Genomic DNA, 17,022 nt, shown 5'->3' with positions numbered 1-17,022 from the left:
ATCATGAAATAATATCATGACTCTTTACTAAACAATTGTATTCAATTACGCACTAACTAGCAAAGAACGCTCTTTTCAGGCAACTAAAGATCTAAGATCTACAATCGCTGCATTGTTGTAATTTTTTTTTAAATCTTATGAATTAATTTAACTTTGAGTGGGTTTTATTCAAACCTTCATATTTAGCATGTGATCCTCCTCTCCACAATTTTGCCACTAAACTCTCAATTTTGCCCTATGCATTTCTTCTTTTCTTAGCCTCTCTCTCGGAGCGATGACACGGGTCACCACTACTATCAACCATCATCTAATTTGATAATGCTTGGCTTTATATATTCAATGAAGAACAATTGATTGACACGGGTCACCACTACTATCAACCATCATCTAATTTGATAATGCTTGGCTTTATATATTCAATGAAGAACAATTGATTTTGTAATTGGATACGTCATTACAATAATTGGAACGAACTGAAATCGATCAGTGATAAAATCTTAATGCCAATTGTCAGTGTTGCTATGCTTATGTTGAAATTCTCTTTTTCTTGTTGTTTATGTTAAATTATCAATTGAACACATTGTTTTAATCGAATTGAGAAACAATCTGATTAGATTAATTTTCATTCTAGGTGGTGAAAATTAAAAAAAAGAAAGAAAAAAGAGAGAGAGAGAGAGAGAATGGTGTCTTCACAAAAAACAGTAAACTGTAAATTGGTTGAGAATTTTTTTTTTGTTAATGTTTTCTAAAAGGCAGAATAATGGAGATTACACGTAATAATTGTGAAGGTATGAACTTAATTGATTATTTAAGTCAGGCAGTTTGCTCGAGCTTCAACAAGATTCGGGCCGGACTCGGGCCAACCCGATCTGTTGGGCTTGTATACTTTGGCCCAATTTGAAAACTAATAAGGCGAGGTTGAGCACTGGTTTCCTCCAGAACATTTTTCTCTCCCTGCTCGTCTACACAGAGCCCTAGCACAGTCGCAGTTTCACCATCTCTAATACCCACTCACCCAGTCACTTGGGTTTTAGGGTTTCAATTCGAGTAGAAGAAGAAGAAGAAGAAGAAGAAGAAGATGTCTCTGCGAGTGCTGAACCCTAATGCGGAGGTGCTGAACAAATCGGCGGCGCTGCACATGAACATCAACGCCGCCAAGGGGTTGCAGGATGTGCTCAAAACCAACCTCGGCCCCAAAGGCACCATCAAAATGCTCGTCGGTGGCTCTGGAGACATCAAGCTCACTAAAGACGGCAACACTCTCCTCAAAGAAATGCAGATTCAAAACCCCACAGCGATTATGATTGCCAGGACTGCAGTTGCCCAAGATGACATCAGCGGCGATGGCACCACCTCTACTGTTCTTTTCATCGGCGAGCTCATGAAACAATCCGAACGATACATCGATGAAGGTTCGCTTACCTATAGCTCATCATTTTGTAATGAATCTCTTATGGACATAGAATTTACTATGTTATGCTTGATTGGAACAGCAAGTTCTCTTTCTTGTCTATATAAAATAGAGCTTCTCAGTGCTTTGGATGGATAATATATCTATTTTTAGTATTCGATTCATGTTTTATCCATGTCAAGTCCTATTAGTTTGTTAAAATTTTACGAGTTGAAGTTTATATTAGGAGTCTGCTTGGTTGTATCGCCAGTTTTATTGTTCTTAAGATCTGGGAATGGGGTTGCTGTTTCAGTTTTTTTGTTACTATGTGAGAAAAGCGGACATGTGTGCTTGGTAGACTGTTTTATAGCAAAGAAAAAAAAATGCTTGAAACTTGTTCATATCTTCTATGTTTCTTGTTTTCTGCCCTTTGATAATAATAATTTTTTTGTTTATTTGTTTTAGGGATGCATCCACGTGTTCTGGTTGATGGTTTTGAGATTGCCAAAAGAGCAACACTTCAATTTATCGAGAAATTTAAAACTCCTGTTGTAATGGGGAGTGAGCCTGACAAAGAAATCCTGAAAATGGTAGCAAGGACAACTGTGCGAACAAAGGTATCTTGAATTATGCTTTTCCTTTTTCTTTTTTTGTTTTTGGCGAAAGGGGAAGGGGAGAGTGAGGTTTACTTGTAGGTTTGAGTCCTGCTCAGCAAAGGAAATCTATTCCTGTTATATATCATTCTAATATGAAAAATTCTTTTTTGCAGTTACGTGAAGAATTGGCTGATCAATTGACTGACATAGTTGTAAATGCGGTGAGTAATTGTGGTTTGTGCAAGAAGGCTTGAAATAATGTTTATTCTACATGTTATTCTAATTTTTGAGTTAAGTGGCTTACAGAATCTAGTATTTATCGCAGACCTCTTGCATCTTCATTTGTTACAAACTACGGTTTCATTATTGACAGGTTCTTTGCATCCGCAAACCTGAGGAGGCAATTGATCTATTTATGGTGGAGATTATGCACATGCGCCATAAATTTGATGCAGACACACGTTTGGTATGTTAATATCTTACATGCTACTCAACCTTTAAGATTCTCTTTTGATCTTTATCACTTGATGAATACCATTGGATGTTCCAGTGTTCTTTCTATTGTTTTTGTTTTTCATTCCAAGATTCAGTGATGGAAATAAAAATCATATTTCTGCAGGCTAGATCAACTTTTATTTTTGATTGCTGGGCTTGATGTATGCTTTGTCAGTGCTTTGTATATGGGATAGAAGTTTCTGTTGTTATTCTGCAGTTTCTCAGTTAGTTTATGTCTTATTCTAGGTTGAGGGTCTTGTCCTTGATCATGGTTCTAGGCATCCTGATATGAAGCGACGAGCAGAGAATTGTTACATCTTGACAGCCAATGTATCTCTGGAGTATGAGAAAAGGTAAATATGTAGAAATTTCGTTGAAAAGAAACCTGCGTAAATTTTGGTGTTAATAATATATCCATATGTTTCTGAAATAGTGGAATCAGTTTTTATATATGGAGCTCTTTATACTTTCTTCACAAACAAGTTATTTGTGAGCAAAAACCATTGTCTTAAAAGTATTTTGTTTTGCGTTGTGCTTGCATTATGGCTTTCACTTTTTATTCTTAAAGCTTGTGAACAAGATAGCAGTCCTTTGTGCAGCTAGCATCTTCTGTTCTCATAGTCATGCTTTCTGATCATGATGGAATTGATGGTTTTCTTCTCAGTGAAGTGAACGCTGGATTTTTCTATTCAAATGCGGAGCAGAGAGAAGCAATGGTTTTAGCTGAAAGACGTCAGGTTGACGAGAGAGTTAGAAAGATTATTGAGCTGAAAAATAAGGTAGAGTGTTATAATTGATGCTGCATTTAATTTGTTGATGCAGCATTCTAGCATTTTTGCACATGCTGAAATGTTTCTGTTTCTTATACTCTGTGACTTGCAGGTTTGTTCTGGTAATGACAATAATTTTGTCGTTATCAATCAGAAGGGAATTGATCCCCCATCTCTGGACCTTCTGGCAAGGGCAGGGGTAAGCATGAATCATTGCTAAATTTCCCACGATTTTTATTCATTACGTTCTGTCAAATTTCTGAATTGGTTGTTTGACTAAAAAATGTATCACTTTGGTAAAGATCTGGGAGAGGCCTCCATAACTATTTCCATAAATACATTTAAAAAAGAAAGAAAGATTAATCTGGAAATTGCTGCTTTATGGTTCTATATCTCATCGTTAATAATATGCGTCTGCAGGGTGCGTATTACAAACAACTTGATTATTCTCTATTGCTTTAGTAAAATCTGTGCACTTATATGAGAGTCGATACCACCAGGCATTTAAAGAATTTTCTGAATGTCAATGTGAATCTTAATCACAATATATGACATGATGAAACTTATATGAGAGTCGATACCGCCAGGCTTTTAAAGAATTTTCTGAATGTCAATGTGAATCTTAATCACAATATATGACATGATGAAAACCCAAAATGTTAGCTAGTTTTAGGAATACCCCATCAGAATACTGTTTATAAAGTCTGGTCATATTAGTTTTACGAATTCAACATAGCTGTATTGGTGTTTTGTTATGAACTGGCTATACATTTGTACAGTGGTATTCTTTTGTTCAACCTTTTTCTAACCCCTGATTTTGTAGATTATTGCTCTGAGAAGAGCGAAGAGGAGAAATATGGAACGGTTGGTTTTGGCTTGTGGAGGGGAGGCTTTGAACTCTGTAGATGATTTAACTCCGGATTGCCTTGGCTGGGCTGGACTTGTATACGAGCATGTCCTTGGTGAAGAGAAGTATACATTTGTCGAAAATGTGAAGAACCCTCATTCCTGCACAATCTTAATCAAAGGTATTCAGTCAGTACCTCCACGCAAATTGCAAAATTCTATATACAATTTTGTTCTCTATCCATGTGTCAATATATATCTTGCATCCCTGTCATGGTAATGCTTACATGTTACACATAATTTTATTGCCATTGGCAAGTCATGTGGTAATTTAATCCTTATTTTCACTTTTAATGGTGCAGGGCCTAATGACCATACAATTGCCCAGATTAAGGATGCTGTTCGTGATGGTCTGAGGGCAGTAAAAAATACAATAGAAGATGAAGCTGTAATCTTGGTACGTTTTGTTGAATTAGAAAATCGTAGGATATTGCGATCATATTTTTTTCTTTTTCCTTTTTCTGTTGAATCATAATCTTCACTCCATTTGTATACTAGGGGAGCAAATTGTGCCTTCTGGTGTATATATTAGACTGTGAATTGTTATTCTTTCATTTGTGACTCAGGGTGCTGGAGCTTTTGAAGTTGCAGCCAGACAATATCTGATAAATGAAGTGAAGAAAACTGTTCAAGGGGTAATCAATTGTCTCCTTAAATTTCCTCGTAGGAAATTCTTTTAAGCGCTTTTATTTTCTATGTCTATCTCTTTTTCTCATGTTGAGAAATTTGGAACAGCGAGCTCAACTCGGTGTTGAAGCTTTTGCTGATGCTCTCCTTGTGGTGCCTAAGACACTTGCTGAGAATGCTGGCCTCGACACACAAGATGTGATCATTTCTCTTAAGGTATACTTCTTGAATCTTCTTCTTCTTTTTTTTTTTTTTTTTTTTTTTCTGGGGTGGGGAGGATTTGGCCATCCTTCTTGAGTTGATTGAAAAATAATCACGTCTGAGCTTTGTGGTGCCATGTCTATGCTTGTTCAGGGAGAGCATGAGCGGGGAAATGTTGTGGGACTAAATCAGCACACTGGGGAACCCATTGACCCACAAATGGAGGGGATCTTCGACAACTACTCTGTTAAGCGGCAGATTATAAATTCAGGGTCAGATATAGCAACTCGTTACTTGACATTTTATCACCTATCAATATTTTGGGAAGATATTAATCTACTAACCTAGAAAAGGCGAATAATCATTATTGTTGCACTTCCTTAGGGGAAAAAAAGATCTATGTAACTAACGGATGTTTGTGTTACACTATGCAGGCCTGTAATTACGTCGCAATTGTTGTTGGTGGATGAAGTGATCCGTGCTGGCCGCAACATGAGGAAGCCGACTTAGCTTCAGATTGTCGTTTTGTCTTTATAACTACATTGATGTAACTCTGAGTGCAGTTTTCTGGTGGAGGATTGTTATAGGGAAACTGAATTATGTATGAGAATTTTGTGTAGTATACCCTCTAGTTTGGCTGAAACGTTATGGTGTTCCGGTTTTCCCACTGGGGTTTTCTTTCAACCAGATGGAGAATTTTAGACTTTGGTTGGACATCTGGTCTGGAATTTGCAACTACCGTAGAAATGTTGGATTGTTATGGCATTGGCATTGTGTCAAAAGTGGGTCTAATATTGATGTCATCTGCACTCGAACCAGATATTTCTGAAAATCAGCTTCTGTTTAAACAATCTGTTTCTCTTATTAGGACTGAAACAACGGTGATGGAATTGGTAGGAACTACTTAAAAGTCTCGTTTGGTTCAGAGAAAAGGCAATATTTTCTGGGAGGAAGGACAAAAATATGGAAGAATGTGGCTCCTTCTATAGGCTCACGAGATTCATGTTTCCTCATTCTTATCTTATTACGTTAATTACGAATTTAAATTTACTTTTTTTATGACTTTTCTTATATTACCGTATACTGAAAAGAGAAGTTTGTGAGAAATTTAATTTCCTATCCTATTGGAAAATTTAACCTCAATGCATATGTGACATGCACTTTTTAGACTTCGATTGATTTGTGAGAAGAAAAGTTTTTTTTTTTTTTTGTTCAAACAACGTAGATCCTTAGGATAATGTGAACTAATGTAGATCCTTAGGGTAAACTATGTATCACCTTGAATAGCTACAATTTTCAATTCAAAATGTTCTAAAGGCAAGAAAGTAAACAACATATTAACAAGGCTTATCGTTCAGTCATCAATTAGTTAATTGTTGCGTGATATTGTCACAAACTTAACTACTTTCACAATAAAATATGAAACTTCTCTAAAAATTTTTTTTAGTAATTTATTACGCACTTGTATATATTAAAGATTTAAAGTTCTGTTTGGACCTGATTTTAGTAACTCCCATGTGTGTTGATTTGAGGGTTGATCAGAGAGGCATTGAGTCATTCGACTGGAATAAAAGTAATGTTCGGCTATTCGGCCGAGATTAGAAGTTTTCGAGATGTATGGTTGAGATGGATGCACCAATAGAGGTTTGAGATTTTGGGTCAATTGACCCAAAATACGAAGAAAAACGGATCTCATAGACGACATAAAGTTAGACGGCCCGAGTCCGCATGAGTAACTATATAATTGGGCTGCGAAGCAGAGTGGGGCAGTTCGGCCGAACCTAAGTAGTAACGTCGGCCGAAGAGTTCATTCAAGAAAGGAATCCTCGCAAGGAAGGAGTTCAAATCAATTATGGATTTTATGAGACGAATCAATCCTAGAAGGAAGGAGAATCCTACTTCAATTCCACGTCTTGGAGGACAAGTTAGCTAGGGTTTTGACTTGTATATATAGCACATTGTAACTCATTGTAAAAGGGTCCTGCACCACACAAACAAATCAATACACAACTTTTACTCAAACCTTTCTCTTACTCTTTCATAGGTACTTTGCCTTCTATTCAACTTTCATAACTTGTTTTCATTTTTAGTTTCTTACTTTTATTTCAGTCGTTACATTCAAGCACTTTACTTTCTTGTTCTTTATTTTATATGTACTTTACTTTTCGCACTTAGGAGTAGTTCGTAACATAGAATTATCATCCATTGATCTCTTTCGGCCAGTCCGGATTGGATTGATGCGATTCGTCGTTCACACATATATCATCTCACAACCGAGTCCACTTCACCTTCGTCTTCACCGTGATTTGCGAGTACCTTCACCCAATAGATCTCTCGCTTGTCACCCGAACCTTTGAGTTTATCCAAGAAGTGAACGTGATAAAAGACCCCGGTCAGCATTGACGCCTAACCGAAGTCCTTGCAACAGAGGCATCAGAACCTTACGGCCGAGAGGGTTCCTTCCTCGGCCTACAATCATTTGAAAGTAGTCGGATACAAGCGCAAATCAGATCTGAACCTCAGTCGGCCATTCGGCCGCGAGTTGGCACGCCCGCGCAATTTCAGAAGGACGATTCAACCACAAGTCCCTCGGCCGTCATTTCGGCCGAGACGATTTTGAGGCAAACATCTTTTGGCACGCCCAGTGGGACACTAATGTTTTAGGCTTATTCACAATGAGTTTCTTTGAGCCGAATTCAAACGGCTCAAGTTCAATATATGGTGTTAATGGGAGGTACAGTTATGCTGCGTGCAAAAGTTTTGTTGATTTCAATAGCCACGCCGCATGGAATTTACAAACACCCAAAACGCAACCTCAATATTGTTGCATTTTTGACGAGGTTGATTTTCCTCCAGATGGTGAGCCCAAATTTGATTTCGACATTGAGCCTATTTATGAGACATATGAAGATGACGGAATTCATAGCTTTGATCCACTTGGAGGGCTAATGCACCATCAAGAAGTTGATTATTTAAGTGAGGAGCTTGTACACTTTGACATGATTGTCGGAGATAAAACCGACCTAGAAAAATCAAAATCGGCCAAGTTTGAAATGAAAGCTGAAGTGGGTCATTTAAATACGCTTGGTGAGGTTCAACGTTCAGCCTACTTAGTGGTTGAAGATCAAGAAGATATAAGTTATTCAAATTCAATGTTACAGTGCCTCCAATTGCTTGAATCAAAGGCCACAAACAAAGGAAATTCCAAGTTTGCAGTAAAACATCGTTGGCCTCCTCCAAATTGACCATTATAATTTTTACGTTATGTTTTCTTGCTTTCGTTTCTTAAAAAAAAAAAAAAAAAAAGCGATTTTTTACGGCCAAAAGAAAGTAAAGCGGTCGAGTGCTTTTATAAAAAGGAGAAGTTGGTGATGCATGGTTGTAAAAACAGTAAGCATGTTGCTGCAAAACTAGAGCCGATATTTAAAGGTGAATGGTGACCTTGATGGCTTATTAATTGTGGAATGGAGACGTGTAGCCAATAAAGGTATGAATCTCATTTTAATTTTCAATTGCAAAAGTGCTATCATGCAGCAAGCATTTGTAAATTTGAAAGTTTTCGAGCTAAACATTTATAAGCATACCACTAAGAGGAGAAAGAATTGTTTGTCAGCAGCCGTCTTGTGATTCGGCAGCCGTAAAAGGCCATGGTTCTCTATGATTATGGCTGGAAAATATTTTTGATGTTAGGCCAAGAGCAATTTTCTTCTCTTGCCCAAGAGTTCACTAGACAACGAGGCCGACATTATTCACTAGTTCCTTAACTACTCGGCTCAAGCCGAGGCTCAAGGAACTAAGGGGGGCTATGTTTGTACCTATTTTTGGTAAACCGGCCCGTAAATCAATTGGCCGATAGATGAGGAAAATATAGTGCTTTTCTTGTTGATACTCGATAAATTTCATATTTATGAGATTTTATTAGATATTAACTTTTGGAGAAGAAATGAGAAGAGAAGGAAATAACGGCGACAATTATTCTTTGATATAATTAATGCCGAGATTTTATTGAGTTTGAAGGCATTGAAGACAATATTGCAGAAATTAAAACAAATCAAATATAATGGCGCCGTAAGATGGAAGTAGTAATAGTGCGGTTAAGGAATGAAGTAATATGGAGCATATCTTAATTTCGGTCATTAAGATCGAAATTCATTTAATTTAATTGTAATTTATTTCCTAAACCTTATTTATGTGATTGTATAAATACGACCCTCCTAGGTCATTGTAAAAGGTCCCTGACCAACACAACTCAAAATCAATACATCAAATTCTCTACAATATCAATCTTTTCATTCTTTCTCTAGCCTACTTTAATTTTTGTCGCTTTCTTTACCTTCCGCACTTTATCTTTACTGCAATTTACTCTTCAGTCTCTTTAAATTTCATGCAATTTAATTAATTCGCATTTAGATTCTTGCTCTTTCACTTTTCGCACTTTACTTTCTGCAACCTATATCAAAAAATAAAAAGAGAAACAGCATCGGTGAAGACGCCGAAAGTCCTTGCAACAAAGGCAAGAGAACCCAGCGGCCGAGACGGTTCCTTCCTCGGTCCACAGTCACTTGAAAGAAGTCAGATCAAGCGCAAATCTTATCAAAACCTCGCTTGGCCAATTGGCCGCGAGTTGGCATGCCTGCGTATCAAGAAGGACAATTGGACTTCAAATCCCTCAGACTCTAATTTGGGCCGAGACGATTTTGAGGCAAACAAGTTCCTTTCTATCTTGAAGTGAGAATTTTCATAATTCAACGTGTTTTTTCTTGTGTAATCCATGCACATCGCGTGACGCGAACAACCAATTTATAGTAGGGCTGTCGATGGATCATATTGGGCTAAGGTATTTGTTGTGTGATAGGAGACAAACCCAAACCCAATCTATTTAATAATCGTGTTGAAAATTTAAACTCATACCCAATTTACTTATTAAACGGGTTACATGTTTCCAACCCGCTTAACCCATCTAATAATTAGGTTAGGTCGTGTTGGACAAAATGATCCGTTTAAGAGTTAACATTGCGACGCTTTTCACAAAAAAAAAAATGCATGAATTGATTAAATTCACTAAAACTCCAGAAGACGAAGAATATAAATTATTATATATAATTCATGAATAATTAAATCCAATAATGATGAAGAAACTATTTCAAGTTGTACAATCCTAAGTTCGTGTATCAGTGTACGCTGGTTATATATGTGTGTGTGTGTGTGTGTGTAATACGGGTTCACTTCATGTTGGCGAATTGACCCGCGGCCGACCCATTTATTAAAAGGGTCATGACTCATGACGAGTTGATCTGTGGTCGACCCATTTTTTAATTGTACAGGTTTCGAGTCGTGTTATCGAATTGTGTTGGAATTGTCAACTCTAATTTACAGGTAGAAAACTAAATAATAGAGATAACTAAATGAGCCATCAGTAACTCCAGCAAGGCAAGTAGGTGATGAGACCAAAATATAGCGTGATTGGAATTGTGGCACACTATCTGTATGCAATAAGAAGATAGAATCGAGCTCCTGGCTCATCCAGGCAGGAGCAAATGTGGACGTTGATTGATGTCACACACCACTTCTGTGAGAATACGAGGCATATATGCATGCATTGTGTGAAATTGTGAATTACATATACCTTCAACATGGATTACTAACCATGACAAAAAAAATTCAGTTTCTTTCTACTATTTAAGAGGTCAATATAGAATTATAGATGCAAGATCCACATTCCCTCTATAGTACTACTTTTCTCTATAATTTTTGGTAATCATTGATAGGAGTTCAAATAGGATATTGGAAGAATCTAAATCTTTTTGTTGAAGTTAATACTAATTTCATTATCTCTATACTGCAGTGCGTTACCCTTAAAAAAAAAAAAAAAACTGCAGTGCGTTAAACATAATTATTGGCAATTAATTCTATAAGAAATTCTGTATCTAGATGATATTTGGAAATATTGTTTATTTGTAAAAGTTGGATCGATAGTGTTTACGTAGAGGTATTGGTCCCTTAAAACATCATGTTCTTCCTCTTCTAGTTTCACAATTGTAAATAGATCAAATAATGTGGTGTTGTGAATAAAGCGAAGCAACATATATATGAAAATTAGAAAAGCATCAACTTTCAAATCATGTGATTGAGTTATAAATAAAAAGAGAAGGTCAAGTTAGTCTTGAAAGAATATAGATTTCTAACGATGCATAATGAGTATGTATAATTAAATTAAGTATGTCTATGATTTGAATGTCTGATAAGCTGTTACATGAGTGAGTTTATTATTACGGAGGAATTAGAAGGATAACAAAATCACCAGTGTCAGCAATAATTTATGAATTTATAATAAACATGAAAAATTGTGATACTGTCAATAATTTACAGCAACCCATGTGTATGCTGTTGAAAATAATACAATTGATAATTAGTTTTGGCAAATAATTGATAATTAGTTACTAACACACTAAACAAGTCCTTAAATTCTCATGTTAAAAATGCCCTCAACTTGATAAGGGTGAGAGAGATGGTGAGTAGCAAACCACAAAATTACCATAAAATCATAGAAAATACATTTCCAATTTGGGCCACTAGTCCCGAGCCCGAGGCATTATATGGATTTGGATTCGCCCGAAACGTCAATCAGCTTCTTCGGCCTCGATTGGGCTCAACAGATTTCGAGGGTAACTTTTCCCGGTAAATTCCAGTAATAACTTTTCGCGGTGAAAAGTCCAGGGTAAATTTTTGACATTTAAGTTCCCTAGTGTTTTCCTAAAACCCTAGAAAGAACGTTAAGCCCTCCTCCAGCCTCGCCTGAAACCTGAAACGACGCCATGGGGTCGAAGAAGAAGAACAGGAAGAACAAGAAGGAAGATAACAACATCATCACCGATCCGCGATTCGCCTCCGTCCACTGGGACCCGCGGTTCAAAAATGCTCCGAAGCACAAGGCCAAGGTCGAGATCGACGACCGCTTCAAGGCCATGTTCACCGATCCCCGCTTCGCTTCGTCCTCGGCTCCGTCGGACAAGCGCGGCAAGCTCAAGAAGAAGGCCGACCCGGGCGAGGCGCTGCGCCACTACTATCAGACCAACGAGGACCAAGAGGAGGTCAAGTACGATAAGGTGAATACCAAAGAGGATGAGGAAGAAGACGAATTGAGCGACGAAGAGGTTGAGAGTGAGAAAGAAGCCGAGAAGGTGAATTTGGAAGAGGAGGAGAGTGAGAGTGAGGAGGAAGAAGAGAAGGCGAATCTGGAAGAGGAGGAGAGCGAGAGTGAGGAATTGGAGGAGGATGATGTGGCCGGAAGCGAATCGGAGACGACGACGGATACGGGGACGGATGATGAAGAAGAAGATGAGGTGGTTTTTGAGGACGGTATGCCGGCAATGCAGGTATTGTTGAAATTATTAAGCTTTGTATTTGTTAAGTTGTGATTAGTGGTGATTTGTTTATGTAATTACTGGGTTTATTGTATGAACAGAACGAAAATATACCTGAAATTGAGAAGGAAACTCACAGGCTTGCTGTTGTTAACCTGGATTGGAGGTATGTTAAGGTACGTGCTCTCAATTTCTGAGCTTGGCATTGATTTGATTACGTTTAGTTATGTAAGTGACACATTGTGGCATTGAAATCTATGCAAATACGAAATGAATTTTCATTATCAAAACGAAAAGAGTATCTACAAGCTTCCACCGTTAAGAGTGATGTACTGGAAACTGAGTGTTGCTGCTCTATGTTTCGTGTAGGCTGTTGACTTGTTTGTGGTGTTGAGGTCATTTCTTCCGAAAGGTGGAGAAATGAAGTCTGTTGCTGTGTATCCATCGGACTTTGGAATTCAGCGTATGAAAGAGGAAGAAATTCATGGTCCTGTTGGGCTATTTGATAAGAAAGATGAGGAAGGTGATGAAGAAAGTGATGATGACGATGACAATGACGAGCTTATTAATCAGAAAATGCGTGCTTATGAGAAAAGCCGGCTGAGGTGGTTATTCATGCTTGTGTTGGTTTTTGGTTTCCAGCTTGTATGTTATTTATCTGTTGCTGATATATCATCTTCACTAGGTACTACTATGCTGTAGTGGAATGTGACTCAAGTGCCACAGCAGATTACCTTTACAGAAATTGTGATGGAGTTGAGTTTGAAAGGTCATCAAATACTCTTGATCTAAGATTCATCCCTGATTCATTGGAAATTAAGCATCCACCCCGTGATATTGCAACGGAGGTATATGTTTCAATCATTCATCGATAAGATTATAGAGTTTGGGCAACTAGTTCTATGTTCTATATTCTCCATATAAGAGAAGTATGTAATGTAGAAACTGATTATTTCATTAAAAAGGATATCAGTGGGATTTTCTTATAAAACATAGTAATGATTGTAAAGTCTTTGGCTTTTTCAGGTACCTTCAAACTATGTTGGTTTGGACTTCCAAACTAGAGCTCTGCAGCAAAGTAAAATTGATATTTCTTGGGATGAGGATGAACCAGGGCGAAGGACCTTGAAACGAAAATTCACTGCTGATCAGGTCAGTAGAAACTATTTGCTGTTGTCTTGCTTACAGTTTCTTTAAGTTCTTGTGGATTTCATATTAGTTACACTTATCTGAATGGACATTATGTTAAAGTAATTTGAAAAGTTTAGGACTTCCGAATATGATTGAAGGAGCAACTAAATAACTATCAGCTATATATAATTTTTGGAAAAGTTTAGGACTTCCAAATATGATTGAAAAGTTTAGGACTTCCAAATATGATTGAAGGAGCAACTAAATAACTATCAGCTATATATAATTTTTGGGAGAATATCACAAATGGTCATTGAATTTTAACTCATTCGACACTTTGGTCACTCACTTTTCAAAAATATCACTTTAGTCACTCAAGTTAAACATCATCTTTCATTTTAGTCATTCTGTTATTTCCGTCAGTTAAAGACTCGTAAATAATAAATTACTACAAGGATAATTTCGTCTAATTAATAAAAAAAAATTGGAAATTTTGAAAACCATAGAAATAATTAAGGACAGGGTTGAGAGACATCTTTTTTCACTATTCAATCGATCATCTGTCTTATTTGTTTCAGTTGATCATCTTGCTTCTTTCTTCAAAGACAATTGAACAAAATTAGAATAATACATTCTTCTATCCAGTTTTGCTTTGTCATTATTTATAAACTGTAAGGTAATGAAACATGCAACAAAAATGTCCAACAAGAATCCAAATCCATGCTCAAAATAATGCTATCTCGGAGCTCTGAACAAGGATGAAGTAGAAACCAAAACCCAGAAAGTAGATCCAATTTCAATCCTCCGACCAAAAAAAAAAAAAAATCTGAATCCAGTATTAGTGTTCATCATTCATCACGAAACCCATTTGGCCATATCCATTTAATGCTCTTCTAACACTTTGCTCATCCATTTGATTCTCCAAAAATCCAAAAAAATGATTGGATGGAGAAGCTCATTAATCTGCACATCAATTTCAAAGGACATAGAGACCAAGGTCCAATTAGCAGAGAAGCAACAACAATGTCAGTAATGTATAATTACAAAAGACCATCAATCAACACATGTTTCTTCTCCTCCTCAACGTCAATGGTTTGCCTTCAATCTCAGCCAATCTCAAGCCCATTCATTCGGTGAAGGACCATCAGCACAACAGCATATAAGACACCAAATCTGTTAGTACCCAACATCCCCACACTCCAATGCAACACCTCTACAACAACCCCAACCCCAACGAACATATCGGCCGAACGAATTGAAACCCAGAAAAGCCAGAGACCATAATCTCTACAATGAATCTGTGCGGGTCTCCGATTTCAGAACTCGACATGCAATTTACTACTCGAAGTGGACCAAAATCTCATTGGAATGTCTTACAGGAAACTCAGAGCTGAGAGCAAACATCAATTTCTTTAGATTGGTCAGTCCAGGCTCGCAAAACCCATTCGAGATTAGTTAAATTTAGGTGGAGCTTGAAGCAGCTCGGCCGTGCCAATTTGATTCTGAAATAGCAAAAATATATGGAAAAAAAGAGGCTAAATGGATAGATGTTTAATGATTTGACAAAAATGTCCTCTGTCTTAACGGTGTTAACAAGAGATTAATGGCAATGACTAATATGTAAGACGTTTTTGAAGTTGAGTGACTAAAGTGATATATTTGAAAGTTCAGTGACCAAAGTGTCGAATGAGTCATAGTTCAGTGACTATTTGTGATATTCTCCCATAATTTTTTGTTAGACATTATGGTTATATCTGAGATTATATTGGTTTAATTGTAGCTTGATGAAATGGAGATGAATGAGTTTTTGGCTTCTGATGAGAGTGAAAGTGATGAGGCCGAGGATGAGGCCGCAGATGATGCAGAGGATAAGCCTGATAAAAAGAGTAAGAAAAGAGATATGTACCGTGCCTTAATCCAGTCTGGAGATGGGGATGGTTCAGATGAGGATGGTGAAGAGGATGGCCAGGATATGGAGGTCACCTTCAATACTGGCTTGGAGGATTTAAGCAAGCGCATTCTTGAAAAGAAGGATAGGGAATCAGAAACAGTTTGGGATGCCTATCTCAGAAAAAGACGTGAGAAAAAGAAGGCTAAGAGAAACAGGTCTAATGATTCATCAGAGGATGAGAGTAGTGATTCTGATCAAGAAGCAAAAGAAGAGCCAGATGATTTCTTCATTGAGGAACCTTCAGTTAAAAAGAGTAAAAAGGAGTCTCGGAGTAAAAGTAACAAAGAAGAAAAGCAGCGCCAAGATATGGAAAAGGAAGCAGAAGCAAGTAGAAATGAGCTTGAGTTATTACTTGCTGATGACAAGGGAGCAGATAAAGGTGTAAAGGGCTACAATTTGAAACGTAAAAAGGCAAAGGGAAAGAAGGGTAAGGAAGTTCCGGAGGAGAACAATATACCAACTGCTGATTTGGAAGATCCACGCTTTGCTGTCATGTTCACCTCACCCCTCTTTGCTCTGGATCCAACAGATCCGCAATTCAAAAGGTATCTCCCTTCGGTTTTACTTGATATTATGACAAGCAATTATTTATCTGTATATACCAGGATCTTGGCGAAGATTTTGAAAGATATATAAGTCAATGGTCTTCTTTGGTTCCAGACATCAAATTATGGCTCCAATAGTTGCTGTAATACTTTTCATTCACAGACAATAAATATTGGTTACAAAGACTTGTGGTTTTGGTTTTGCAGGAGTGCAACATATGCCCGGCAGGCAGCACTGAGACAACGGAATGGTGGCCCAGAGGAAGTGCCAGAAAGGGAAGTAAAAGTACAATCCGAGGGTTTCTCGTCAAAGATAGGGAAATCTTCATTAATCAAATCAATTAAGATGAAAGCCAAGCCCTTCGAAAGGAAAGAGGAAATTTTGCAATTCCAAGGTAAAAAGGAAACAAAAGTTGAGCAGGATCCCCGAACCTTAGTACAACCAGTTAAGAAGAAGGCCAAAGTTGGATGAAAATGAAACCGATTGAAACCAAGGGCATATCTCTTCATTGCCTGAAGCATCATTCAAAGAAATAGAATTCCAAGTTGGACGATTCAGTAATCAAGCACACCTGCTTAGGTCAAGTCATGATAATCTATCTTGCAAAACTTAAAATTTTATTCTTCTGGTTGAAGGCAGTTTTGGTTCTTTTTCCTTATTATGCGATACAATAAGATCACATTTAGAGTTCTTTGTTGGCAAGTATTTCTGTGTAGCTCCTGTTATTTATGAGATTCAGTAAGAAATCATGAAATTTTTGTCAACCATATGCTTCTCTGTAAGCTTACCGGCCTTTTCTTGTTTGTTTCGGTACTTCTTTGTCAAATATAGTTGAGATGGCCCAACAACCAAACCCAGAAGCCACTTGACCCACTGCGGCAAATATAGTTTGTCTAGTATTGGTGAGATCCGGCCCAACATAATTAGCGATGCCCCAACAACCAAACCCCAAGCCCAAAATGTATGTTGAAAATGATACGTATGTTATTAGAAGAAGAAACCAAGTCATCTACTTTCATTTCTGTGATAGAAGAAAACTGTACAA

At 37.4% G+C, this 17,022-nt stretch overlaps 2 protein-coding genes across 2 annotated transcripts; both read left to right on the top strand.

Moving 5' to 3' along the window:
* Nucleotides 1-935: 935 nt before the first annotated feature.
* LOC112188811 (T-complex protein 1 subunit zeta 1) lies at nt 936-5,817 on the top strand. The gene is made up of 13 exons (XM_024328022.2): nt 936-1,412; nt 1,856-2,007; nt 2,160-2,207; nt 2,360-2,452; nt 2,728-2,834; nt 3,146-3,260; nt 3,364-3,450; nt 4,075-4,279; nt 4,460-4,554; nt 4,724-4,792; nt 4,893-5,000; nt 5,139-5,257; nt 5,420-5,817. The coding sequence occupies exons 1-13, from the start codon at nt 1,079-1,081 to the stop codon at nt 5,493-5,495; spliced, it is 1,608 nt and encodes a 535-aa protein (XP_024183790.1). The 5' UTR covers nt 936-1,078; the 3' UTR covers nt 5,496-5,817.
* Nucleotides 5,818-11,737: 5,920 nt separating this feature from the next.
* On the top strand, nt 11,738-16,668 carry LOC112188812 (pre-rRNA-processing protein esf1). The gene is made up of 7 exons (XM_024328023.2): nt 11,738-12,361; nt 12,451-12,525; nt 12,719-12,954; nt 13,035-13,197; nt 13,376-13,501; nt 15,261-15,976; nt 16,184-16,668. The coding sequence occupies exons 1-7, from the start codon at nt 11,801-11,803 to the stop codon at nt 16,446-16,448; spliced, it is 2,142 nt and encodes a 713-aa protein (XP_024183791.1). The 5' UTR covers nt 11,738-11,800; the 3' UTR covers nt 16,449-16,668.
* Nucleotides 16,669-17,022: the final 354 nt, after the last annotated feature.

This window comes from Rosa chinensis, chromosome 2 (assembly GCF_002994745.2).
Source record: "Rosa chinensis cultivar Old Blush chromosome 2, RchiOBHm-V2, whole genome shotgun sequence".
Taxonomy (NCBI): Eukaryota; Viridiplantae; Streptophyta; class Magnoliopsida; order Rosales; family Rosaceae; genus Rosa; species Rosa chinensis.
Note: the sequence above shows the minus strand (reverse complement) of the source record. Positions and strands in the feature narration are given on the sequence as shown.